The 26188-nt window shown below is 45.6% G+C and overlaps 1 protein-coding gene across 1 annotated transcript; it reads right to left on the bottom strand.

Moving 5' to 3' along the window:
• Window positions 1–1710: 1710 nt before the first annotated feature.
• LOC144721425 (glycine receptor subunit alpha-3-like) lies at window positions 1711–25888 on the bottom strand. The gene is made up of 9 exons (XM_078599039.1): window positions 25870–25888; window positions 25354–25452; window positions 22131–22198; window positions 16748–16971; window positions 15591–15673; window positions 15086–15223; window positions 14471–14685; window positions 13334–13486; window positions 1711–1941 (listed from the first exon to the last, which is right to left on the bottom strand). The coding sequence occupies exons 1-9, from the start codon at window positions 25886–25888 to the stop codon at window positions 1801–1803; spliced, it is 1140 nt and encodes a 379-aa protein (XP_078455165.1). The 3' UTR covers window positions 1711–1800.
• Window positions 25889–26188: the final 300 nt, after the last annotated feature.

Here is a 26188-nt window from a genome sequence, read left to right as displayed (position 1 = left end):
CCACATGTAAAACGACCGAATGACAACAAAAGTGGGTCTCACCAACCTTGAACATAACAATTGAGAATGTCTAAACTGCAGGGAGATTTGTCGTCATCATCAGTCCCCACTGTCGCGAAAAAAATATTGCTGTACCCCAACCGTCGCAGTGGCAGATTCATGTATGTGTATACTATGGCGGGTCCCTGCTTGTGGTCATAAGAATTGAGATGTCCTATTTCCATACGTAAAAACCGTTACACAGACCTCTGTAAAGGTCTTTTCATGCAGCAACGTGCAAATTAAACCAAGGCACAGCACACTACATCACGAACATAACAAAGGTTATATGACACAACTCCGAGCTTCCCATGAAAAGACACTTCGTAAAAAAACAATATAAGGCTTTGAATGAGTCAGCGAGGGTGAGCAAGTTGGAGTACTGTAGTTACATACGTAAATATTTTTTCATCTTTGTACCAATAGCAGCAGATGTGTCCAAAATGAAATTGAACTACAGCATATATGCTTTCATTTTCTGCCATGGTGTTAATGGTCAGCACACTGGACATGCAATACAGAGGTCGCCTCATTTGATTCAATCTCCCGGTGTGGCAATCAAAACAGTGGGGCAAGTTTCATAAAATTCCCCCAACCCTGTCCACCTAGCAATATAAATGTGTAATGCCACAGTTGACCGGCAGGTCGCGTCCGTGGTGGGGAAAACTGTGGGTACTCCGAATGTCTTTCAAAACATCTGGCCAGCCTGGAAGGATCGTTCAAATGCCCTCCTGCTCGCTGTCGCCAAGGCCCTTCTGCCAGAAGTGGCTTGAGTAAGAAATCACAGGGCTGCGCCTTTGGCTTTTACCTAACTCTTAGGCTATTATTTAATTATCCATATATATACCACATGCATTCTAACGAAAAACTGCAATGCTTTGTGGTTGTATAAAACATCCTATGGCATCACATTTGTTTAAAATGTTTAAAACATGCCATGAAATGTCGCTTACATGAGCTTGGTAATAAAAATGCATGACCCAGCGAATATGTAAAGTATATACAGTTCTTTAGAAGTTCATACAGTGCAACGCCACGTATCCGACTCACTGGGAACTAGGGCTGTATGATTAATCGATTTCAAATCGAAATTTGAAACAATGCGATTAGCAAATCGCAAAGGCTACTATTTTTGCCATTTGAAAAGTCCTATTACTTTATTATTGGAATGTTTTTTTTTATAACTGTATTTATTTAACTTAACAATTGTTCTATGTTTGATTGTTATTTTTGAATGAAAATATTTTAATAAAACATGTTGGAAGCAATTCATATATTTTAATTTCTCATCCTTGCATTAGAATATATAGAGCATTTCATATTTTGATGGTAACATGTGGTAATGCTCCATCACATTTAAAATCTATTACACAATGAATATTGAACTGAAGCTTGACTTAAAAAAAAATAATCTCAAATCAAATCGCAATATCTGTAAGAAAAATCGTAATGAGATATTTTCCCCAAATCGTTCAGCCCTACAGGCGACTATGAGAAAAGGTCGGATGTGCAAATATTTCTTAAAATTATAGTTGAAGGATGCAGGATGCAGCACGGGATGTGGCGATTATTTGATCAATTGATAGTCGGATATGCGACACGGTACTGTAGTTTTAATGAAAACATTTGTTTTCATCTGATATCAAATAAACAAAATTTATATGCCTTCAATGTTTACAAGCATTCACTTTGGCTGATGCCTCTGCCGCCGCTTCTGCTGCGACAAAACAATGGGGACGTGGATCGTGGCGGCACTTGGAGTCATTTCTTCAGCATCACCTTGAAGGTGACCCAGTAAAGGATATTGAAGACGAAGAAGGAGAGTGGGAAGAAAAGACGAGAAAATGTATCTATTTGCTGAGCACGGGCAATGAACTTTTTCCGCGCACTGGCCTCTATTTCCTGGAGAGATGGCGGGTGGAGAAAGCACAGGCAGACGAACATCCATTCAAAACATTGTTCGTGGGAATAAGCCATTTTATATTCGCCAGTGTTAAATGCATTGTGAGTCTATCATTGCAATAACATGTCGACAATGCAGTATACATGTAAAAGGTATTCAATGGCAAATCTTGACAGGAACCCCAGCATGATTGCACGCCGAGATGATACGACGTAAGGTTGCTGCGTTTATTGTGCACAAGCTTGTGGCGACCACCAGCTCGAAAGAGCTGATATTGTGGCATTTAAAAAAAAACATCTAGGCAGCAGAAGAATAGCAAGTCGACTGCAATGTTTAGTAATTTCGTAATTGTTGAGACTCATCATGAGAGTATATCCAACATTGCCTTCTAACGTCATTTGCGCCTCCAGTGTAGAGAGACCTCCTCTACACTGTAGGGACGGACGAGTTCAGCCTAAAACCAAAATTCAACCACAACGTCCAGCTGAAGAAGTGTAACGACTAACTTCCAGTCATCGAATCTGGTTAATTTGTGTTGGCACTATAGAAATGGGCACCCCTCAATTATGTATTTTTGTAAGCAATAGTGTACAGAATTCCCTCGTTATTCAAGAATTTGCTATCCGAGATGTTGGCAATCCGCGAATCGCATCTGGAACTCTACACGACTGCATCGAGAGAAAGAGAAAGTAATGTGGTAACGTCATGAGAGAGAATATGATGCGAGAAAGCGATGAGATAAAGTGATGAAAGAGAAAGTGATGAGATAGATTGATAACTTCTCAAAGCTTTAGAAGCATCTGCAGATATTGCGTACACGCAATAGGCAAATATCATCCACGAAATGTGCTATTTACACACAATTCCCATAACGTATCTCCTGCATAGTATGTTTTTAATGACACGTGTAAGTGGTCAATTTGGATTCCAGCGAGTAGGTGGCTGGTCCGCTGTACAGTCCCCATCGTCGTCGTCGCTGTATAGTCAGCCAGCTATATAGTGAGACGCCGGCGATGTAGCTGTATGAGTGGGTAAGCTATACGTAGCCCAGTGTATATTTTACTCAGTGACTCTGCCTGTAAAGTGTGAGAAATAAAGAAGGAGCCCTCTACAAGTCGTGTCTCGGAAGTTGCTCACTACATTTGGAGTCAGAAGTGGTTATCTCTTGCTTTAGCAAATTTGTACATGGAAAATTTTGAAACAAGAGCACTTGTCTCGAGCACATTAAAACCATCCTTTTGGTTTAGATATGTGGATGACACTTTGGTTGTCTGGCCACATGGTAAAGATACACTTAACGATTTTCAAAATCATCTCATTGCACAAAACCCAGCCATCCAGTTCACCATGGAAATGGAGGTGAATACCACACTCCCGTTCCTGGATATTTTACTTGGACACGGCCTAAATGGTAAAATAACACAGCGTTTACAGAAAGCAAATGCACACTGATGCCTATCTGAATGCAGATTCGCATCATCACCCAGCTCAGAAATCCTCTCTTATCAAGACGCTCATACATCAGGCTAAAATAGTGTCAGATGGTGACAGTCTAGTGAGAGAGATTAAACATGTTAAAGAAGCACTAAGACAGAATGGCTACAATAATGCTCAAATTAAGAGCACTAAATGCCAAATTATGATCGCAAAGAAACACTGCTGAAAGTGATCAGATTGTTAAAACAATTAAAATACCATATATCTCAGGAGTAACTGACAAATTAGCCCGTGTTTTGCGAAAGCAAAACATTACAGTAAGATTTGGTACAGTACACAAAATTCAAAAACTAGTAACTTGCACTAAAGACAAATTACCTAAATTATCAACAGAAGGTGTATATCGGATTAATTGTTTATGTGGCAGATGCTATATTGGACAGACTGTGCGTAACATTAGTGTAAGAATAAAAGAACACCAAATAAATATTAAACTATCTCAAACACAACTGTCGGCAGTGGCAGAACATGCTTGCCAACAGGGACACTCAATTGATTTTGATAACGTTGAAGTGTTGTGTAAAAGATTTACAACTGGCAAAGACTAATTAGAGAATCCATTGAAATTGAGAGAAACAGAAATAATTTTAACCGCTCGGACAGCTACAGGCTTAGTGCGGCCTGGAAGCGTATTATTAAATAATACATATTACAATTCCTTATAGGGGAACTAACGTAGCATATAATTACAATAACACACATTACAACTGATTACTAATCTATAACTCACATCGTACAATTGCCTGATTACTAATCTAGTATATAATTACAATAACCCCCCCTCCGTCTAAAATCGTTGCACCTGATGAGTTAAATGATGACGTCACCCTGCTTCTGCTCTATTTAAGACCGGGAGCAAGAGCAGAGCCTCACCATTCTGGCAAATTGCCGGATGATGCTGGATGCAAATACCAGCGAAACGTGATACTCAAAAACTGTAAATGTTGTGGTTTCACGCTTCAACACACCGGTGGGCTAAAGCAGTGAACTATTTGTCTTTTGTCAACGTGACACTTTTTTGCTGATTGGCCGTGTCGGGTGGTGGAGGGTTACGACACATTTATAAATAACGCGATCTAACCCAAAAACGTTGATTATGAATAATATTGGTCGCGAAAGCCTACGTGTTAAACCAAAAAGGAAAAAGTCGACATATCAGAAGAAACGGAACCCACCTATAGTGTCTTCCAACGAGGACAAGGATGATACGCGGAGCCCCCCAGCAGCTCACGGAACCATGGTCCTGGTTACCGACCCCGCGGCCGCAGGACTGATTGCGCCAGAGGCGGAGGAGACGGAGGCCATTTTCCAGCAGCCGCAGTCCAAAGATGGATGGCGGATGGTGGCGACGCAAACTCGAGCTGCTGCGGGCGACGGTCACGCAGCTTGTTACGCTCATGAGCGTGACTGCAACGACGGGTCTGGCCGAACGAACCTCGCCGGAGAGAGCAAAGCAAGCGCCGGCGACCAACGTCCAGGCAGAGAAGACCACGTGTTACGCAAAAACGTGGGAGAATCGCGGCCGGGGGCCGCTATTTTGTGACATGAACGGGAATCGCCAGAGGCGGCGACGGCTCCAGCAACACATGGGAGAGGAGCCGATCGGCCCCGTCGGTTGCCTCAGGTACAGGAATTTGTCGCAGCGGCTGGCGACTGGAGTGTTTTCACCCAGCACTTCGAAGCAGAGTTTCGGTCAGTGGACTAGACCGAGGAGGAAGCCTTGGGAGCTCTGCTGATGGCACTAGATGACGACGCCCTTGCGGTATTCCAGGCCAATCCTGCCGAGAAAAGGCCACCCTTAAAAGTGCGTATAGCGAGATGGTGGCCATGTACGATCTGCCTTCTAACACGTGCAATAAATTCCTACAGCAGAGGCGAGAGGAGGCCGACACGCCTCTCGCCTACCGCAGCGCGCTGTTGGCATTGGGAGATGCGGCATACCCGGCGGTGGACCCGAAGGCCCTCGACTCTCTCGTTATGAAGAGGATGTTGGGGCTAGCGCAGGAGATGGGGATTGTCCTGCCAGTAATCGACAAAGATGCGCAGATGTCTCGTTTGGCTGCCAGATGCTTGCCGGCCCATGAGAGCCTGCACCAGTGGTCCCAGATGGTGGTGTGGACGGGGGAACCCGGATGAGAAGACGACCCGGCTGACTGGTCGCCATGGGGCATTGGGGTACAGCCTGCCATGGACCCGCCGCCGGACAGGGAGGTCGCGGCCACGGTTCCAGCATGGAGTCGGAGTCGTGGGGAGGCCCCGCGATGACCCAGGGGCTGGAGACCGAGGGCAGAGGGAGATCGCCTGCTGCGGAGGCCCGCTGTCAACTGTTTCCATTGTGGCCAGGGGTGCCAGAACTACGCTCGACCCCCGACGACGGCTCTGACGTCATCCGCCCTGCCGATGGCCACATCCCAGCCCTGACATCTAGCTGATAGTGCCGCTGAGCGGCAGGAGTTAGCCGAAAAAGGGTGGCCTAGCTCAAACACACAGTGGAGGAAGTTGGCGCGCCAGATGATTGCGGCCGCGGTTGGTTCCTAGTCGGTGATGGGTTCCATCCAGGGTATCGAAGATCGTGTCCTAGTGGACACAGGTGCTTCCGCCACGATTATCTCGGGTTATGATTTTTTATTTGTTACCGTTGGTGAATGCCGGTGTTGAATGCATGCATCACGGCAAATGGAGGGAGAATGGGGATGGTAGGGCAGATAAAGGCCCACGTTGAGATTTGCGAGATTGCGGTGGGCCGGGCCTGTTTTGATCTTGAGGATGCTAGCGGTGCCTGCCTCTTGGGTACAAATTTTTTTTAGTAGGATGCCCCTCAATATCCTGATTGATCAAGGCTGCGTGGAGATGCCGTCGGGCCATCGACTGTGTTTGTTGCAGTCTCCATATAAATGTACAATGGCGGGTGTCAGAGTCCAGGCCCTTGCCAGGGACTCGGTGCAAACCCCGCCAGACTCGCAAATGTTGGTGCCATTACGTTATTGCAAATAATTGCAAATTTCTGACCCGGAGGCGGGCGTCCTCTTGACTCCGTCTAATATGGCGACCCGTGGCCTGGCACTGGTCAGTGCGCAGACGATCCTTCACCTGAACCATTTTTGCAGGTGCTTAATGCGGGGCTGGGAACGGCTGTAGTCAGGCGGGGACGATGCTGGCTCACGCGATGGCTGTGTGTTTCGAGGGTGCTGGGCTTGCGCCCGCCGGGATTGCGGGTGCGGTGGACCAAGGTGTTGGTTTAGGCAGGACGTGGGCAGAGTCGTTGTGTCAGGAAAACGCACTGTTGTCCCCGGCACAGTGGGGAGAGTTACGGTGGCTAATGCGTGAGTTTTCGGATGTGTTCAGTAAGAGCAAGTTTGATATTGGCCGAACCTCCCTGTGCAACACCACATTGATATGAGTGGGGCTGCCCTGATTCGTCAGAACTCGTATCGGTTGAGCCCATGGGTGAAAGAGCATGTGCAACAGGCAGAGGAGGAAATGTTAGCCGCCGATATCATTTCTCCTTCTACCAGTCCTTGGGGAGCATCTGTGGTGCTGGTTGAAAAGTACGATGGCAGTTTAAGGTTCTGTGTGGATTTTGGCAAATTAAATAAGGTCTCAGTGGCCGATGCACACCCATTTCCGCAAATGGATGACTCCCTGGATGCGTTGTCCGGTGCGTGTTTTTTTCAACACTGGACTTATTATCGGGATTTTGGCAACTTCCCCTCGAGGAGTCCTCTAAACCTAAAACTACATTCCGAACGCCCCAGGGACTGTTCCAGTTGAATTGCCTCCCGATGGGTTTGCAATCGGCCCTGGCCACTTTCCAGTGGCTTATGGAATTAGTCCTAGCTGGCCTGCAGTCGGACTCCTGCCTCATCTATTTGGATGATATTATTGAGTTCAGTCGCACTTTCAAAGAGCATCTTCAGTGGTTGCGATCTGTGTTCTATAGGATGCGCTCGGCAAGTCTAAAATTTAAAACCGCTCAATGTCATGTGCTGCAAACCTCCGTGTGTTACTTGGGTCACATCGTTAGTTTGGATGGAATAGCCACGGACCCTGAGAAAATGGCGTGCGTGCGAGATTGGCCGACCCCAAGTCTGTGGGTGAGGAGCACAGTTTTGTTGGGTTCGCATCGTACTACTGTAGATTTGTGCCGCAGTTCGCCACGGTGGCTAAACCTCTCCATGCCCTGACTGCCAAGAACCAGAAATTCAAGTGGGGGTCGAGGAGGAGGCTGTGTTCGTAGCCCTTCGTGATCGCCTTTCCAACACGCCCCCCCTTGAATATCCGGATTTCTCCCTGCCGTTTGTTCTGGATACAGACGTTAGCAACACAGGCATAAGAGCTGTCCTGTCCCAGGTTAAGAATGGAGAGGAGAGGGTACTTGCGTATGGCAGCCACGTCCTGTCCATCGCAGAACAGCGGTATTATGTCACCTGTAGGGAACACTTGGCCATGGTGTACTTTGTACAACAGTACAGGCCTTATCGATATGGCAGGGATTTTGTTGGTCGCACGGATCACTCGGCCTTTCAGTACTCCCTGCGAGTGGACCAACCTTCTGGCCAGCTCTCACGGTGGCTGTAAATACTTCAGGAGTACTCATTCCGAGTGATTTACCATAAAGGGGTGCGACATTGTAACGTTGATGTGTTGTCCCGCTTGCCCCCGGGGGTGCGTTGTGCATGTTCGTCAGGCACGGGTCGATGTAAACCTCCGGTGGCGGGGTCTCTGGCCGTCATAGCGGCGCTCAATGAGGGGGAACCCACCAAGGTGGTCGTGCCAGGGGACAGTACTTTGAATCTCACGAGTGCCGAGTGGGGGTGGTTGCAAATGGAGGATGTGTCCCTTGTGGCTTTGCAGCGTCGTGCTGAGTTGGGGCACAAAGAGTCTGCTCCTACAAATGCCCCGCGATCGGTTCTTCGGGACGGTCTTTTGATAAGGTGGAATGAGGGGCTGCACCGTCACCGTATTGTGGATCCCACCACCCTGCAGGGACAATTGACGCGGGTGGTGCACGAGGATAAATTGTTACACCTTGGGGTGCGGAAGACGTTGTTGACGTTCATAATAGAGTTTTTTGGGTTAGATCGCGTAAATATATAAATGTGTCGTTAAAACCCGCCACCACCCGACACAGCCAACTAGTCAGGGTTGTCACGTAAACAGAACATGCCAATTCGTCACTAGTACAGCAAGCTACAACATTTACAATATGAGTATGACGTTTTGCCAGTAATTACAACTAGCTTCATCAGGCGAAAGCCAGATTTGTGGAGATGTCTAACTGTTTCGTTTCTTATATAGAGGCGTAGATGTGGTGACCATGCTTCTGCGCTCTTGTGCAAAGTGGGCGGGCAGGATTACTGAGTCAACGTACATTATGCATGTGCATTATCGGAGTCCTTTGATCTTGTCATTCCTGTCTATTGCGTGTATTAAAATAGCCATACCAACGGTAATCCCTATTGAAGTGTGGTGCCCTTTATAGGCATGCATAAAAAATACATTATTTAAATGCATGCCAAAAAACAGACATCTCCACAAATCGTCGCCTAATGAATCTCGTAATTACTGGCGAAACGTCGTACTCAGATTGTAAATGTTGTGGCTTGGCTCTCCAATACACCGGTGTGCTGTACTAGTGACGAATTGGCACGTTCTGTTTATGTGACAACCCTTACTAGTTGGCTGTCGGGTGGTGGCGGGTTTTAACGACACATTTATATATTTACGCGATCTAACCCAAAAAAACTCTATTATGGATGATATTGGTCGCAAAAGCCTGCGTGTTAAATGTAGCATTTTGTCAAGGGCTGTACGGACTGCGCATGCAGAAAGCCACTGCTGAGGAAGTCCCAGCCTCCGTTGCAGTCCATCTCAGTGTCCCGGATTAACGAGTTGGTCGTGCTCGACATTCTGGGACCTTTCCCAGCCACGCAGAGAGGGAACACATTTCTCCTGGTAGGGGTGGAATATTTCTCTCGGTGGCCGATGGCCTGGCCATTGCCCGATCGCTTCCATTGCCGATGCGTTTTTGCACGGCTACGTAATGGATAAGAGAGACCCCCAGCAGCTTCTCACGGATCAGGGTCGGCATTTCTCATCGAAGCTGATGAACGAAGTGTGTGACATGCTAGGCACTAAGAAAATAAGAATGTCACCATACCATCCCCAAACAGATGGTATGGTGGAACGCCTGCACAGAACCCTGACATCCATGCTCTTGTCAGGCGATTAGTGGGGCTCAAACCGATTGAGATCTACATGTTTGGAGGGTCTTGGCAGCATACAGAATGGCTTCTCACGCTTCCATGGGATTTTCAGAGTTTTTTCTCATGTATTGGAGGGACAATGAACCCCCCATGGAGGTTCAATTGGGCCTGTCAGAGGGCAGGGGAAAAACGACCTTGCCCACACCACTGCCAGTTACACTAAATGGCATGTCGGTAGCACGGGAAGCGGCCAAAGTAAACACCGCCAGAGCACAGGCGGCTAATTAAAAGAATGCGGGGCGGCATGACCATGTGCTGCCATGGGCCATAGGGGACCGGACATGGTTGCACTGCCCGCAGGTGCCGCTGGGAACGTCCCTTAAATTGCATCGGCCATGGCAGGGTCCCATGGAGGGAGTGGAGGTCAAGCGGCCGCAGTGCGTATGTATACAGGTGGGCCGTCACCGTTGGTTTGTCCATCTGTCACGGTTTAAACCATATATTCCTCCCCAAACTGACACCTCATCTCTAAGTACTATACGGCCAGTGTCTGATGTGTCCGACAAGCTGGGGAAAGCGTGCGTCAGAAGCATTGTGTTGTAGTGCCCACAGTTTCCGAGCCCCTGAATGCGAGGGACCGCCGGCTAATACCCGGCCCACATCATCTAAGAAGTTGGGGGGGGGAGTCGACCCCTTGCGGGCTTTTATGTGAGACCACATTGCCTGGAAAGAAGATGAAGTTCACCCCCAAGGATGGACTGGCATCAAGGACCCGGCTGAAATGTGCTATGTTCCGCTAATAGGAATCTCCCTGTGTGTGTGTGAGGGGGGCTTGGGGTCGGGGTGCGTGCGATGCGCGTTGGGAATTTTTTTCCCCTTATTTTTTCCCTCCTCTCCCTATCTTGCCGAGTTGTGGAAGTTGCAATTCTTTAGTATTATTTTTAACTGCCTTTTCGGTCGTGGATTGTTCCGCCCGAAGAAAAAAAAGAATGTTGTTATCTTGGGGTTTTTAGAATCTTCTTGGTTGCGGAATTCTTCTGCCTGACTTGTATTGGTTTTGTTAGTATTAGCCAGGATGGCTATCTTTTAAACATGGGAGGGGGGGTGATGTAGTGACAGGGTGCCATCTGTTCACCATGAAGGATAACTACGGGTATGGGTGCGCTATATAGCAGGGATCAGCCGGGAAGCTCCTGAAACCTGCATGAGAGTTCTAGAAGGGGCGTGTCCAGAGGCGGGGCTTGGCCACGCTGAGGAGTATATAAGAGGGAGGTAACCGGAGGTTCGGGGCTGTCGTGGGGATTCGGGTCCTGGCTGCCGTCGCTGTCTTCGCCGTCATCTCTTCATCATTGTCCGGCCATATAGCCAATCCGCTGTACGGTCCCCATCATCGTCATCGCTGGATAGTCAGCCAGCTATATAGTTAGACACCAGTGATGTGGCCGTATGAGTGGGTCAGCTATACGTAGCCCAGTGTATATGTTACTCAGTAACTCTGCCTGTAAAGTATGATAAATAAACAAGGAGCCATCTACATGTCGTGTCTTGGAAGTCGCTCACTACACATGTAAACCTACTTATCAGTAAAATAATGTAAATGGGTTCATTGTAAAATGTTGATCCAGGTATGCGTGCAAAGTTGCCAAGTGGATCAATGGATACTTGATGCAGCCCTGCCCATTGTGATACATCTTGTTACGTTTTACAGATATTCAAAACAAATGTTGCCATCGATCTGGAGTCCCTCATTTCAAACATAGAGGTTATGTCTATTTTCACATGCGTGTATATCACAACCGGTTCACAAATCTGTACCTGGAAATCAATGAGGCATCTATCCAAATGTGGGGTTGTGTGAAGAATTTGGTGTGAAAGAAACTAGTATAGCCTATGCCTTGTTCTCGCCTCTGCTGTCTCGTGTCAGTTTTCCTCTTTTTGCTCCGTACATTCTCCCCGCTCCTGCACCGCCGCTGTTTCTAATGCTACCCGTGCAACCTGCTCCTCATGCCATGCCTCACCCTTGCTCACTAACTGGGGTGCCCCGGTGGCGAGATGTTAACTACCTCGCCTGGTATACAGGAGTTCGTGGGTTCGATCCCGATCCCGATCCCGACCCTGACGCCTGTTGTATATTTGGAGTTACATGCGCTGAGGCAATTTGGCTGCTATAAATTTCCAAATGATAAGCCACTTCGTTGAGCTATCAGTTTTGGCCAGGTTGCTTCTGAAAAAGAGCTATATAGCTCAGTGGGCCTTACCTGGTAAAAAAGAGTTATTGTTTTTAGTTTAACTCTACTACCAGCTCAACTCCCAAATTGTCCAACTGACTCTCTTGTTTATCTCCCTCCCTGAGCCATTCTTTCAATCGCCTCGACCACATCCCTAATGACCCGATTGTTCACGCTATTGCGCTATTGCATTAGTGACTCTCTTTAATGGGCTCGTCTTTCCAGTTGCCTGACCTGATAATTGCCACCCTCCCCCACCCCTGACTCCACTATGACCCCCCCCCATCTCCGCCTTCCTGCTCTCACGTCGATTCCTCCAGAAGGAAGCCACAAGTAATGTGGACACTAAGCCATATGTAGGTTTTCTATATACTGTATTGTATAGATATTCAACTTCAGCATTGCAATGGACAATGGAGAAGGTGGTAGATGTGGAAATAATAAATACCCGTTTCTTGTACTCTAATGCTAGTGCCTGGCGCCTACTCCAAGCCAGCCTAGTAGCATTCTGGAAAATATCGAGTGCGAAATTAACATCTGCTTTTCTTGCATCCATTAAGTTAATAATATCTATCATTTTGCCTGTGAATAAACTGGGCGAAAACCACAAAATAGCAACATGACCTGAAGAAAGTGAAAATAGCGGGCATCGATGTAAATGTCATAAATAACATTCCCCTTCCTCGGCTGCAACCTGCAACATACTGGAAGTAGTGAGGCAGAAATGAAAAGATGAATTTGAATTATGCACGAATAAATGGAACAACTCGACAGATGCATCTGGCGCATCAGCATTACAATGACAACAAAGACCTGCCTCTACAATGCGTACATCCTCCCCGTACGCTGCTGTATGGCTCAGATACGTGGTCAATTACAGGCTCTCTGCGCAGAAAATAACGCATTTGACCAGTGGTGTCCATGACAGATATTCTGCAACCACTTCAGCAAGCAGATCACCATGCCGAGGTCGGTCATTGAACAGAATTTCCGGTGGAGACTAAAATTGTCAGGGTAAGTAGACTTCACCTCTTTGGATACGTTGCCCGGGCAGACATATCGGCCGATCACACCACCATCAACAGCCCACCGCGGCACTGGAGCCGACCTCTGGCCAGACACATTTTGATGTGGACGTGCGCCACTGAGGTTTATGTCAAACACCCACGGTCTTGGCACTGCTGTGTTAGTGCTCAGGACAGAGTCGCCTGGCGGCATCTTGTGGTGACCGCTATACTCTGGCCAGGGGCAAGCGACTGATGATGATGGTTAATGACATGGGCTATTTCCTTTTATTGGCTTTATTAGCCCTGCAGTGTTAATGGGGAACCTGGCAAGTGTTTATCTTCAGTTTGTGCACCACTGCAATTGCTCTGCCCTGGTGTGATTTAGACAGACGATTGGTACAGTCTAAGGAAGTACAACGCAATTGTACACGAGAGTCGCATGGAGGAACTCACCGGGTCTATGGGCATGCTCCTCTTTATGCTCTTCTTCATGAACCCTTGGCTCTGCCTGGATGTCACGTTCACTGCGGCGTACTCCAGCAGTGAGGCGAACACGAACAGCAAGCACGTCGCCATCCAAATATCCACCGCTTTGATGTAGGAGACCTGCAGCAGCAGTGGCACAAAAGTCATGAGTGCACATGTTCTTATCGTTAAGAGATAAAACACGGATCCACCTTACAATTATTAAATAAAATTGTACTGGTTATGCATGTGTAATGAGCGACTTCCGTGGCACGTCGTGTAGAGGGTACTTCTTCTTATTTACTCACACTGGGCACAACACAGGCCAACACTTGTTCTTCCTCAGACTGAGTACAACACTAGATATGAACGTCTCTAATAGCTACACACAGTTTATCACTCGGCGTGGTGCCATCGCCCTCACTCGGCTACACCGCTGGCTGGTGGCGTGACGATGACGGCGATGGAAACCACGCCGGAGAACTTCCACGTGGCCGGACAACGAAGAGAGATGTTGGCAAGCAGCGACGCAGCCAGGACCCAAGACCCTACACACGAGCCCTGAGCTCTGGGTCCACTCCCCCTTATATCCCCCCAGGCTAGGCCCCGCCTCCGACCACGCCCTCTTGTGGAACCTTCGAGCAGGTTCCCGGAGTGACTCGGCTAACCCCAACTTTTAACTTTGCCCCAGATACACCTTCCCTGATTGGTTGTTACTTCTGTGCCCATACCCGGGATTCCCCTTCCAAGCCAGCAGGTGCCACCCTGTCATTACACATGTATGTTGAACTTCTTTCGCACTGTATGTAGCCAACCATGCTAAGTGGAGGTGCGGGAGAAGGACAACAAACTAAACACAAATCAGTCATTAAGAAATGTGCTTTCAATATAGATTATTTAAAAGTGCTTAGCTCTAGTGACTTCCTAATATCGGAAGGAAGAGCGTTCCAGACGGCTGCAGAAGCGCATCTGAAAGCGCGTGATGCGGTGACCATCTTTGTTCGATGGCCAGCCAAAAGCTGCCGCTGCGAGGATGACGCTTGATGGTGAAAGTTAGATCCGTGGGACCGTCGCTGTTGTGGGGTGTGGTAAGGTTTGTGCCACAGTGAGGGTCTCTCCGGTGACCTTAGGCAGTGACGCTCTTGCCCCCGTGCTCTGTGTGGTCATGGTGAGGACCGTGGTGATCCCCAGCGCCACACGGGCTGGGGCTGCCTCCATGTTTATCCAGAAGGAGACCCAGGAAATTATGACGATTAGCGCACTGGGCACATAGAGCTGGATCAGGTAGAAGCCCATCTCACGATGCAAAACGAATCTTGCTGAAATGCATGAAAAGTGACCTGTCGCAAAGGAGAAAGATTAGTGAGTGCAGTATGTGTTTAACGGCTGTGGCATAACATATTGAAACTACACCAATAACGAATTTATACATGACTTGAATCATTATAGAGAAATATAACTAAACACGGTCGGTTTGTATCAACGATCAGCATCAGCCTTGATTGCTGGATGAAGGCCTCCCCAAGCTTTTGCCAATCCTCATAGCCTCACAATGCATCCAAATTCTGCACACACACAGGCAAATTTCATCTGTTTTTAATTTAGAAGGGAGGGGGGAGGCAGGCAGCGGGGGGCTTTCACCGAATTTGAGACACATTTACGAGTACCCGTGCAGTACAGTGTAAAGTTTCACCCGTGAGAATGCAGCACTCCACACGGGTGGACACAAATTGCCTGTACCGCTGCTGTACAGCTTGTCGCAGGAGTCGGTGTCGATCTTGCTGCTCAGCACAAACTGTGGCAGGACAAGGTCCTTGGAGATGATCACGGGCTCCTCTTCGTCCCAGTGGAAGCTCAGGTCCGTCATGGTGTAACCAACTGTGCACAAAATGGAGAGAGAAAACATTTCTGACAGCGCAAACCCAAATTGATATGCCGTATGTTGAACTTATTTCGTACGGTACATAGCCAACCGTGCTAATCGGGCAAGGATAACAACAAGGTTCTAAAGGTTGAACATTTTAACGTAAATGCAAAGATGACCGATCAAAAGTCACAAATTATTCTCCAAACAATCATCTTAATCCTAAAGTTTTCTTACTAAATTCTTACAAAATTACAGTGTATAACGAATCACGTGTTTCCATTTGTTAAAGGAACAAGCTATTGAATAATGCCCGAATATGCAATGCGGAAATTTTTTGGTACTGTAAAGATGTGTTGATGGTAAGCTAATGTTACGTACAGCTCTCCAGGAACATGTAGCACATCTGTGTGTCCATGGGGAAGTTGCGCAGATTCATGGGACAGGAAAGTGTCAATGTCAGCCTGCACGAACAAAACATGTATCATTAAAGGGTAGCATTTATCAATGCACCAATATACAACCTAGAACAATAGATGTGTATACACAAACAAAGACAAAGATCCCCGTATAGCCTTAATAGACTGCTGGGGCAAGTGCTGTTAGCGAGCATCTATGAAGGCTGGAATAATACACTATGGAATGGGTGGCCATCACCACACCCGGCCGCCTTTGTCTCCCCAGTGACAATGTTTACACACCGTACCAGGCACTAATTTGAGACTGAGTCGACCTAGGGGAGGCCCAGGACCGGTTCAGATAATCTTCACTGGTGTTGCCTGTGAGCGGGAATTGAACTTTGGTCGTAGGGTTCTTAGAGCAGGGCGCGAACCACTACACTACCGCTCCCTACACATGTGCATACCTACATGTGTGATACCCATACATAAAACACACACGTTACATAATGTGTACTGGCCTGAAATTGACCTGGCCCAGGCATGAGGGGAGTGGGGAGGCACAAGTGGGGTGTTTTAAGAAATATCTGGAAAGGAGGTATAACTAACAGAGCGGTGAGGAGACAGGGAAAAGAATAGAATGTGAAAAATGGAAAGTGGAGGTCAGGATAAGGAATACAATGAGATGGTAAAGGTTCAGGATGGGAGGCTATAAAATAGAGGTCTGAGCGCGGAATGGTGATGAATTTGAAATGTTGCCATATGGCCCTAAATTGTACGAAAGGCCTGAACGCATTGACTTCAACGCAGGTTATGTTGATAAAGTTCTGTCCAGTCGTGCCTTAGGCGAGAGAGAACTTTTGGAGGTGGCTCCTTGATTGAGTAAAGTTATGCAAGTGGACACATTACTTGAAAAAAAACGTATTGAGCCTCAATTATGCTTTGTTTACATTTAAATTACAAAGGTTTATTACATATAAGTTCATTCGAACGTTGCTCAAGTTTGTAACTACTTAGGCTGAATAGCCATGCTTGACTCTCATTTCCATATGTCCTTGCCACTCAGGTCAAAGCTGACCTTGTGCACATTATTCCATTCTGAGGTTTGTAATGAATGTTGATTGGTCAGCTGTAACCAACCTCACAGTAAAAAGCACCAAGCCATTTTTGAATATCCTCAACATCTTGTTGTCAGTCGTGACCTCGTGAAAATAGGCACTCTTCTCATTGTCAAAGAAGAGGTCAGGTCTCCAGATGTACTGAATGTTGGACTGGTCGAGGTCCAAGTAGGGCTCAGGGTAGTGGCTGTAAGTCAGCCGAGGGTCGATCCACTTCTGCCGCAGGAAGATTGTCACCTGGTAGTCCTGGTGGAAAAGGCATCTAATTGTCATTCATCATCAAATCGAAACTGCGATGTTTTTTTAATGATTCATAATCGATGTTTTGGTTAGGCTACGTAATGATGTGTCCAAATTTGCGCCATTAAGACCCTCCACCACCCGACGCAGCAAAACAAATTAAATTGACGAATTTATAAGCGTTAATGTGCCAATTATTATTGTTTCAGTTCATAGGTAAGGTAAGGAACAATTCTCACAAATGTAGTAAATAGATACAATGCTTTTTTGAGACTACGTTAATCCAGGAAGTCAGAATGACTGGATGTTGATTATGACTTCCTGGATCTTGTGCTGATGATACTTGACGTAGTCTCAAGTAAAACGTCGTATCTAATTGCAGAATTTAGTTGTAAGAATTGTTCTGTAACTTACCATTGAGCTGCAACAATTATAATGCATGTATTCATGCTTGTAGATGTGAACATTTCATTTGGTGGCAGAGGATCTTAACACAAATTTGGTCAGGTCATTACGTAGCCTAACCCAAAAATCAATTGTGAACCATAACATTGGCTGCAAAAAGCTACACTTTAATTTAGTTTTTTAATGTATGCCTATCGACAGTCTTACCTCCAATGATCACATTTGGCTATGTAAGGTGCGAAAGAAGTTCAACATACATACACACAAAATAAATTTACAATCAGTGCATAAAAATAGCCTGATTAACTTCCAGTGGCAGTCATCACGTTCTCTTGATGAGAACTCATCTAACCATGTCGGATGAGTTGAATGCTAAATCATGCTCATACTCCGTGGGGGCATGAGGCACATGCACACCTAGACCCTAACTTCACGACTGCCTGCAATGTTTGGGGGCCCTTTAAGTGTGTTCGTTTTAACCAGGTGAGAACGCAGGAAACCAGGATGCTGTAGTCTCATTTGTAGGATAAAGTGATCTGTTGCCCAGAAACATTGACAGTGTTGTATTTATATCGCTGGCAGGCCCCGTCATTTTGAACCTACAACTGTGACCAATGTCCAAACGCACACCTAACATCCGTTGCAGTGACCTGGGCAGCCTGCGGAAGAAGCCGCCACTCGGCCAGGCTCACGGGCCCAGGCGCCCTCGCATGCGCGCTAGCTCCCGCTTGGGTTGCGCAGCGACGCGTTCCCTGTGAGCTGCTGCCGGCGAAGGAATGGGTAGAGCCCAGGGGCCTGAGTACAGAAAAAACTGTGTAAATTTCTACCAGGCAGTGATTTGCGTACGCTCAAAAATCGCGTAGAGCAAAATGCGGAGTATATGTATATTGAACTTCTTTCGCACGGTGCATAGCCAACTGTACGTAGCCAACCATGCTAATATATGCATGTCGCAGCCGTTTTGCAAATATGGACATGCCATCAGTGGTTGCTAGAGGTTAAGTCATCACTCCCACTACACCAGTCAATCAGTTGCCATGAAAATAATCCTGATGCAAATGGCTATTATGGTTGCATCAAGCCCCTGAATGACATGACCGCCATGATGTGGCTGAGGCAAGTTGTACTTTACAGCACGTGTTATTATTTGAATTTCGATTTAAAGCTTTCGTGACTGCAGGGATTCATCTTCTTGGTTTTTTTCGGTAAAGTCACGTAGAAGGGAAGTAATAAAATAATAAAAATAAAACATAATAAAATGAAACAATTCTCACGACGTTTCGGCCACAACGCAAGCAGCCGTCCTCAGGTGAAGAATGAGACACTTCAAGCTAGGAACTTACATATAAGCTGGGTTGGGGGTAGTAGAAGAGCGCCTTAACAAAAAGAATGTGCATATCAAGATGAGTTTAGCATATACATGGGAAATGCGCAGGGGGCGGGGGGGCTTCAAAGTCATACCATGCCCACGCACTATGCAGGATCAAGAGCACCAAGGGGGGGTGCAGGGATTAGCATTAACAAAGGAAAGGAATGCCAATGATATGTAGCTGCAGTAACTAAACAACACCGTAGAAAACTAAGGTATAAACTACATACAAAGACTAAAATATAAACTGCATAGCACCATCAGTATACTTACTATACTCTACAATAAGCTGAGTTACTAACGGCAAGTAATACATTACAATACTACGTCGTAAAAGTTATATAATATGCTTCCATCTAAACTTTATTCTCTTACATCAACCGAGCATATACCGTACTATATACTGCCATAGATAAACCCAACATTAAATTATATACTGTATTGCAATAAACCACATTTCAACATAACACTATGTATTATTCTACCTACCCTAATGTGTATCAAAATGGTTTATTACGTCCTTCCAATGATTGCTAAGCCAGAATCCATCTTCTCGATTAAAATTGTCTCTGTGTTTGTATATGTGGATCGCCTCATGAACGAATCTCTCATGATAGCCAGGTGGCTTGCAGAGAACCTCTGTCTTGGAGAAGTCAATGTCATGTGAGCCCACTGAGTTGTAACAGTGATCGGCCACGGCTGAGGTGTTTGTCCTACCGTGTTTCAGGTCAGCTTTATGTTCACGGATGCGGTCCGAGACATGTCGTTTGGTTTGTCCAATGTAACTGCTACCACAGAGGCAACTTAGTTTGTAGACACCAGGGTGCTGTATGTCTGGAACCACATCTTATCCGACCATGAACACATTTCCAGTGAACTCAAACACATACGCCAAGCTCTTAAGGCTAATGGTTACTCCGACTACACAATCCGCAAAGCCATCTCTCCAACCATCAAGAAGGATCCTGTTGAGGAGCCTTTACATTGCTGGGGTCACAAAAAAGATCTCCAAAATCCTGATTAAACACAAGATCCAGGTCCGATTCAACACAGTACATAAAATCCGTGATCTGGTACCGTCTGTAAAAGATGTGGTTCCAGACATACAGCACCCTGGTGTCTACAAACTAAGTTGCCTCTGTGGTAGCAGTTACATTGGACAAACCAAACGACATGTCTTGGACCGCATCCGTGAACATAAAGCTGACCTGAAACACGGTAGGACAAACACCTCAGCCGTGGCAGATCACTGTTACAACTCAGTGGGCTCACATGACATTGACTTCTCCAAGACAGAGGTTCTCTGCAAGCCACCTGGCTATCATGAGAGATTCGTTCATGAGGCGATCCACATATACAAACACAGAGACAATTTTAATCGAGAAGATGGATTCTGGCTTAGCAATCATTGGAAGGACGTAATAAACCATTTTGACACACATTAGGGTAGGTAGAATAATACATAGTGTTATGTTGAAATGTGGTTTATTGCAATACAGTATATAATTTAATGTTGGGTTTATCTATGGCAGTATATAGTACGGTATATGCTCGGTTGATGTAAGAGAATAAAGTTTAGATGGAAGCATATTATATAACTTTTACGACGTAGTATTGTAATGTATTACTTGCCGTTAGTAACTCAGCTTATTGTAGAGTATAGTAAGTATACTGATGGTGCTATGCAGTTTATATTTTAGTCTTTGTATGTAGTTTATACCTTAGTTTTCTACGGTGTTGTTTAGTTACTGCAGCTACATATCATTGGCATTCCTTTCCTTTGTTAATGCTAATCCTTGCACCCCCCCTTGGTGCTCTTGATCCTGCATAGTGCGTGGGCATGGTATGACTTTGAAGCCCCACCGCCCCCTGCGCATTTCCCATGTATATGCTAAACTCATCTTGATATGCACATTCTTTTTGTTAAGGCGCTCTTCTACCACCCCCAACCCAGCTTATATGTAAGTTCCTAGCTTGAAGTGTCTCATTCTTCACCTGAGGACGGCTGCTTGCGTTGTGGCCGAAACGTCGTGAGAATTGTTTCATTTTATTATGTTTTATTTTTATTATTTTATTACTTCCCTTCTACGTGACTTTACCGAAAAAACCAAGAAGATTATTATTTGAAGTAATGTAAATGCATTATATATGCGAGTGTGTTAGAGTGCATGCATGTCAATGTTCGAGTGTGTTTTGTGTGTGTGTATATCGTAATCTGTCGGCCGTAATAGGTACTCATTGACAATGTTAAAAGATTATATGGGGGATATTTTCCGATTTGTGACAGTGCATATCTGTGTGTAATTGTGCACGGGTGTGTATTTATGATAGTATGTGTTATATTTGTGATAGCATCTGTGTGGACATAATGGCATACAAAGCTGGTCCTGACTGCCCGTGAGATCTCGTGGAAGTGTACACTACCCGCTTGCATACATCCCATAGAGGATTAAAAGTGGGACAAATCTTTGCCTGTGCATTTCATAGAATTGGGCGTACCATTCGTTACTGAGGCCCCAGGACTCAGCTGTATGCATCACATGGGAAGATGAATGAGACACGCATGGCAAGAGGGAGAGGAGTGTGGCTCATGCGGTGGGTGACTCAAAGCAGTCGGAGGGCGGAGGTCAATATTACCATTTTTGTACAATTTTTTATTTTACCAGCTAAGGCCCACTGAGCCATGTAGCTCTTTTTCATAAGCGACCTGGCCACAAATGATAGCTCAACGAAGTGGCTTATCATGTGGACATTTATCGCAGCCAAATACTCTAAATGCATGTTTCGAAATGTGGGTGGATAAAATATTAGGCACGTGACTGGGAATACAGTAGTCCCTCAGTTAACGCTTTTTCGGTTGACATTTCGCCTCCCATAGGACCCCATGGTTTCGACTAACGTGAAATTTTGACTAACGGTATGTTCAAGTTTTGCACGCGGGCGCCAAAATTCGGCCAATCCGAGCACTCGTAAGTGGGCTGAGTCATGCCCTCAGCCAACCTGCAATGCCCATTTATGAGTATTTAGACCTAAACTGGCTTTGTTTACATTACGTTTTCTGTTTTGGCAGCGGAAACAGCGCTCTTGCATCTATATTGATTAATTCATAATTGGCTTCTCTTTTGAGTTGGATTGTATTGTTATGTTTTTTTAAACTATAACCTCCGCCACACAAAAAAGCCAAACAAATCAAGTTGTCCAGCGAGCAAATGTGCCAATTGACTTGTTTTTTTGTCAGCAAACCAGCTTATTGAATACAAATAAATATGCATCATAACATTGGTCATGAAAGCCTACTTATCAAATTAACTTCTACATTAACAATTGGAACTTGGCCAAATTAATGTATTTAATTAATAATGGCACTCAAATCATGTGTACATGTCAATACCATGGTGGTTTCTTCAATCGATCCAAAGCTCTTGATGTAAACGCTGCAATTGACATTTACTGTAGGTCCTGGAAAAAAAAAATTACTGTTATGAGTCAACATTCCTCCACGAAACCCAGCATTGCATTTTGATGCAATTGAAATCAATATACCCAATTCAAACGATTGCATATATACGTATTAATAGTTTTGTAATACGTTAAATAAATTACCTATTTCATATCTCCACATGCATGCCCTTTTTACTTCGTGGGCTGTCCTGTTTCGGTTATAATTATGCGTTGTCTTGTGTATGCCTGTTTGGTTTGTCTTGGTCTGTTTCGTTTGTTGAAACCATGAGCCTAAAGCAATCCTCTATTATGGATTTGCGTATAATTTGCAAATCATAAATTATCACACGTGATTTGATGTATGCGAATCTAAACATTAATTTGTAACTATGAATCCGACGCGCCATTTGGTGTGGCGCCCTGCCCAGGCAGTTCCTGCATCCTGTAATAAAGGTCGTTGAGGCGACTTCTGGAATCTGGTCCTTTTATTCAACTTGCATTACAGCTTTCCTTCACGCTGCTGACAGGCAGCGTGAGAGGGATAGATAGAGAGAGATGCACCGCCACGTGGCAACCTGGAGCCCCGCTCACGCGTGACGCCCTTCCTCCGTTCGTTCCCGTTCTGACCACGTGTCGTTCGTCTCCACCCCTATTTAATACCCGGGTCACGTGGTACATTTCCACCAATCCTGGTTAGCCTCCATGGAATATTCCAGGCTCCCTCGTAGGCTCCCGGGACCACGCCCCTGACTCATCTCCCCATTGGCTGTGGCCAAAGCCAGCAGAACCAATCCTCTACTTACGGCTGTTACCTTTCCATTACGTCAGGGCCACGCCCCTAGGCTTCCCCCCATTGGCTATAGACCAGGACCGGCAGAGCCAATCATCATGACGAGTTGTGATACGTCAGTGAGCCGGATATATCCTCACATTACAATCCCATGGCCCCAATGTCCAGAACTACAGGTGGGTGAGCCATCGCCTCCCAGATGTAGATTCCTTTGATAAAGTATCCCAATGGCAAGAAGACATCATCTTCTGGAAGAGGCCATGAGGTGTCTGCTATGTTAGGAGAGGGGGACGCCATCGTTATAGTAGGAGAGGCCATACGGAGCGAGAGGAGGAGGCTGGTGTGTTCGGAAAGGGCACTATATGAATCCGAAATAAAATAGAATAGATTTATGCCTGGGAACTAACCTGGGCAGTTGTTGGGAGAAGCCAGGAGACCTGCCTGGAGAAACTATGACAACGTTTTAGCTGTGGGTGAACCTTTAGAGACTGCTGCTGCGGACTTTGACTGCTAAAGACTGCAAATTATTTGTGCCTCGTGCTCAGAACTGGCTGTTGGGCCTCTACCCAGATTCACCTTGGCTACAGACGAGTGCTCACACTTATTTCAACCACCGAGTGCTACCATGTCTTCAAATACAGTGGACACCATCCTGTGTTTATTGCAGTGCCGTAGCCCAGAGTTTGAGAGGAAAAGAAAGTGTCATAGATTAGTGATCACATCGATGGTGATACAGTGCTTAGTCTCACGTGTATTTAGTGATACAATGTTTAGTCTAGCATTTAGTTAGTGATAGTGTCTATCTTCACATTTACTTGATGATACGTCTAGGCTAGCGTTTGCTTCGTGATGCAGTGTTTAGTATTTATCAGCACAGTCCCAGTGACTGAAGTCACTGAGAAAATAGCTCTCAGTACAGTGTTACAGTTCCAGTGACTACAAATGCCTGGGAATAGATCTAAGTATAGTGCACCAGTGACTCAAAATTCCTGGGAATAGATGTCAGTACAGTGTAACAGTGTCAGTGACTATAAATGCCTGAGAATAGATCTAAGTTCAGTGTCACAGAGTTGCAGTGCCAGAGACAGGAGACACCTGAGAGCCTATCATCAGTACCACTCAGTTTTGCAACCTTGCCACCTCTGCAACTCTACTGGGTTCGTGTTCAAGCTAACATCTACACGCATAACCCTACTCTGTTCATGCCGAATGCCTTTTGAGCTATGTGAGCTTGTGACCTCTGCACCTTGCTTGGCTGAGAACTGTGCAGCCCAACTCTACCTGCGTGTTGCGGCCTGTGAGCTTGCAACCTCGGCGGCCCCGTTTCGTGAGCTTAGGTGCACGCCCCTGCTTGCTTGGCTAAAGCACTTGAGTCTGGACTTTCATCGCTAGCCATTAGGACTTTGTTAGTCTTGTTATATCCACAATATATAATGCTGATTGGAATTACCGGCGAAACGTCACGGTACTCGAATTGTGAATGTTGTTGTGGGTTTACTCTCCAACACACCAGTGTGCTGAACTAATAATGAATTGGCATGTTTTGTTTACGTGGCAAACCTTACTAATTGGCTGTGTCGGGTGGTGGCGGGTTTAACGACACATATATACACGTTCTAACCCCAAAAACCTCTATTATGGATAATATTGGTCGAAAAAGCCTAAGTGTTAAACTGAATCTAGTTATAACTTGACCGAGTGCTTTCTGCTGCTGTTAACGTTGGTCTTGTTAATATAACTTGCACCATTTATTGTTCTTAAAACCCCTGAAAACCCTTGCACATATCCGTATGGAATTAATTGCAAACACCATTGACTTTTGTTCTGTTTGCCTTGAGCTTGTCCCTGGAATTGTTATTTTGATAGGTCCATGGTTCGAGACAAATGCAACTGAGATTCCGTTTGTGTAACTTGTATCAGTCCTTTATTTTACATTGGACCATAACTAAATCTGGAGGTGATGTTGTCAATAAATGTTGGAGGAAACTAATTAGTAACTGGACTCCATCTCACGTTGGTAGGCAGCTGTTTGGGTTTGTCGACACTCGTGCATCCTCTTTAGAGGAAGTTTTGAGTTTCAGCAAATTCGGAGTTTCTCCAAATTCGCCTTTTGGAGGCGATAACCCCAAAACTCAACCCTTGCACGTTGTAGACATATCAGAAATGCCTCATCGTGCAGAATGCTCTGACAAATTTATAAGATGAAACACTGGTTGAAGTTCATCTGATGATATGTTGGATTACGCTATGTGTAAAAGCAGAAGTGGTACAAACTTTCAGCAATTACCTTCTTCCAAATTGTCAATCTGGCTCAATTTGTGCTGTTTGGTAACTGGTATTTGTAGAATAAAACTAGACGTTTTATTCAGTATAAAATAGATACCTCCAAAGTTGGGCCGGATTCTGTGATCATAACCAGATGTTGGGCCCAGCAGCTTGTCCAGGAACTCGGTAGGGGTGATGGTTGGGTCACTTGTTGGATCTATAGGAAATTCCAAACTGGATAAACAAACACACGTACATTTCAGTATACTCTATATAGGGTTCGACGTGAAGATTAACAAGATAAGGTCCAGAATCCTAATATACATTTACAGTATAGTTGTCTTGTGCCATTCAGTGACATTTGAGTCAGAAGTGTTTAGCTCTGGAACATCATCCACATTTCTGGACTATTCCAAATGTCTCAAGCTTCAGTAGAAAAACACATTCAGTGATGGCTGTGGTCACTCAATGTTGTTTTTTGTCAAAACACATGTAATCTGGTATGTAGGTATATTGATTTTACTGGTAATAGAATATGGATTTTAAAATAAATTTCCCAGCCACTATTCAAGCCCAGGAGCTTTATAACTTAACAGGAAACATCTAAGTCTGTGTTCTTCATTGCAAGGCCCACGGGCCACTGGCACCATCATGCTGTCAAACCCCAATGGTTTCAAATGTGTGGTGGCCCTCACACCGATGTCACATCGGTGAAAGTGGCCCCCCTCTGAACATCTGAACAGTAGTGAAGAACACTGCTGTAAGCCATTGCACTGTAGTGGAATAAGACGACTGTAATATTCGATGTGTAATGAAATTCCTATAATCGCAACAACGTGAAATGACGTGTGAGTAGTTTTACTGCTTTTGAGAATAAATGTCTATTCTCCACTGCTCTCATCGGCCACTTTTTTTTTGCAATTTGATGTCAGTCTGTCTTGAATAACTGCTCT

Source organism: Lampetra planeri, chromosome 11, assembly GCF_965212315.1.
Source record: "Lampetra planeri chromosome 11, kcLamPlan1.2.h2, whole genome shotgun sequence".
In the NCBI taxonomy this organism is placed as follows: domain Eukaryota; kingdom Metazoa; phylum Chordata; class Hyperoartia; order Petromyzontiformes; family Petromyzontidae; genus Lampetra; species Lampetra planeri.
The sequence above is the reverse complement of the archived record's forward strand: the minus strand, read 5'-3'. Positions and strand labels throughout refer to the sequence as shown.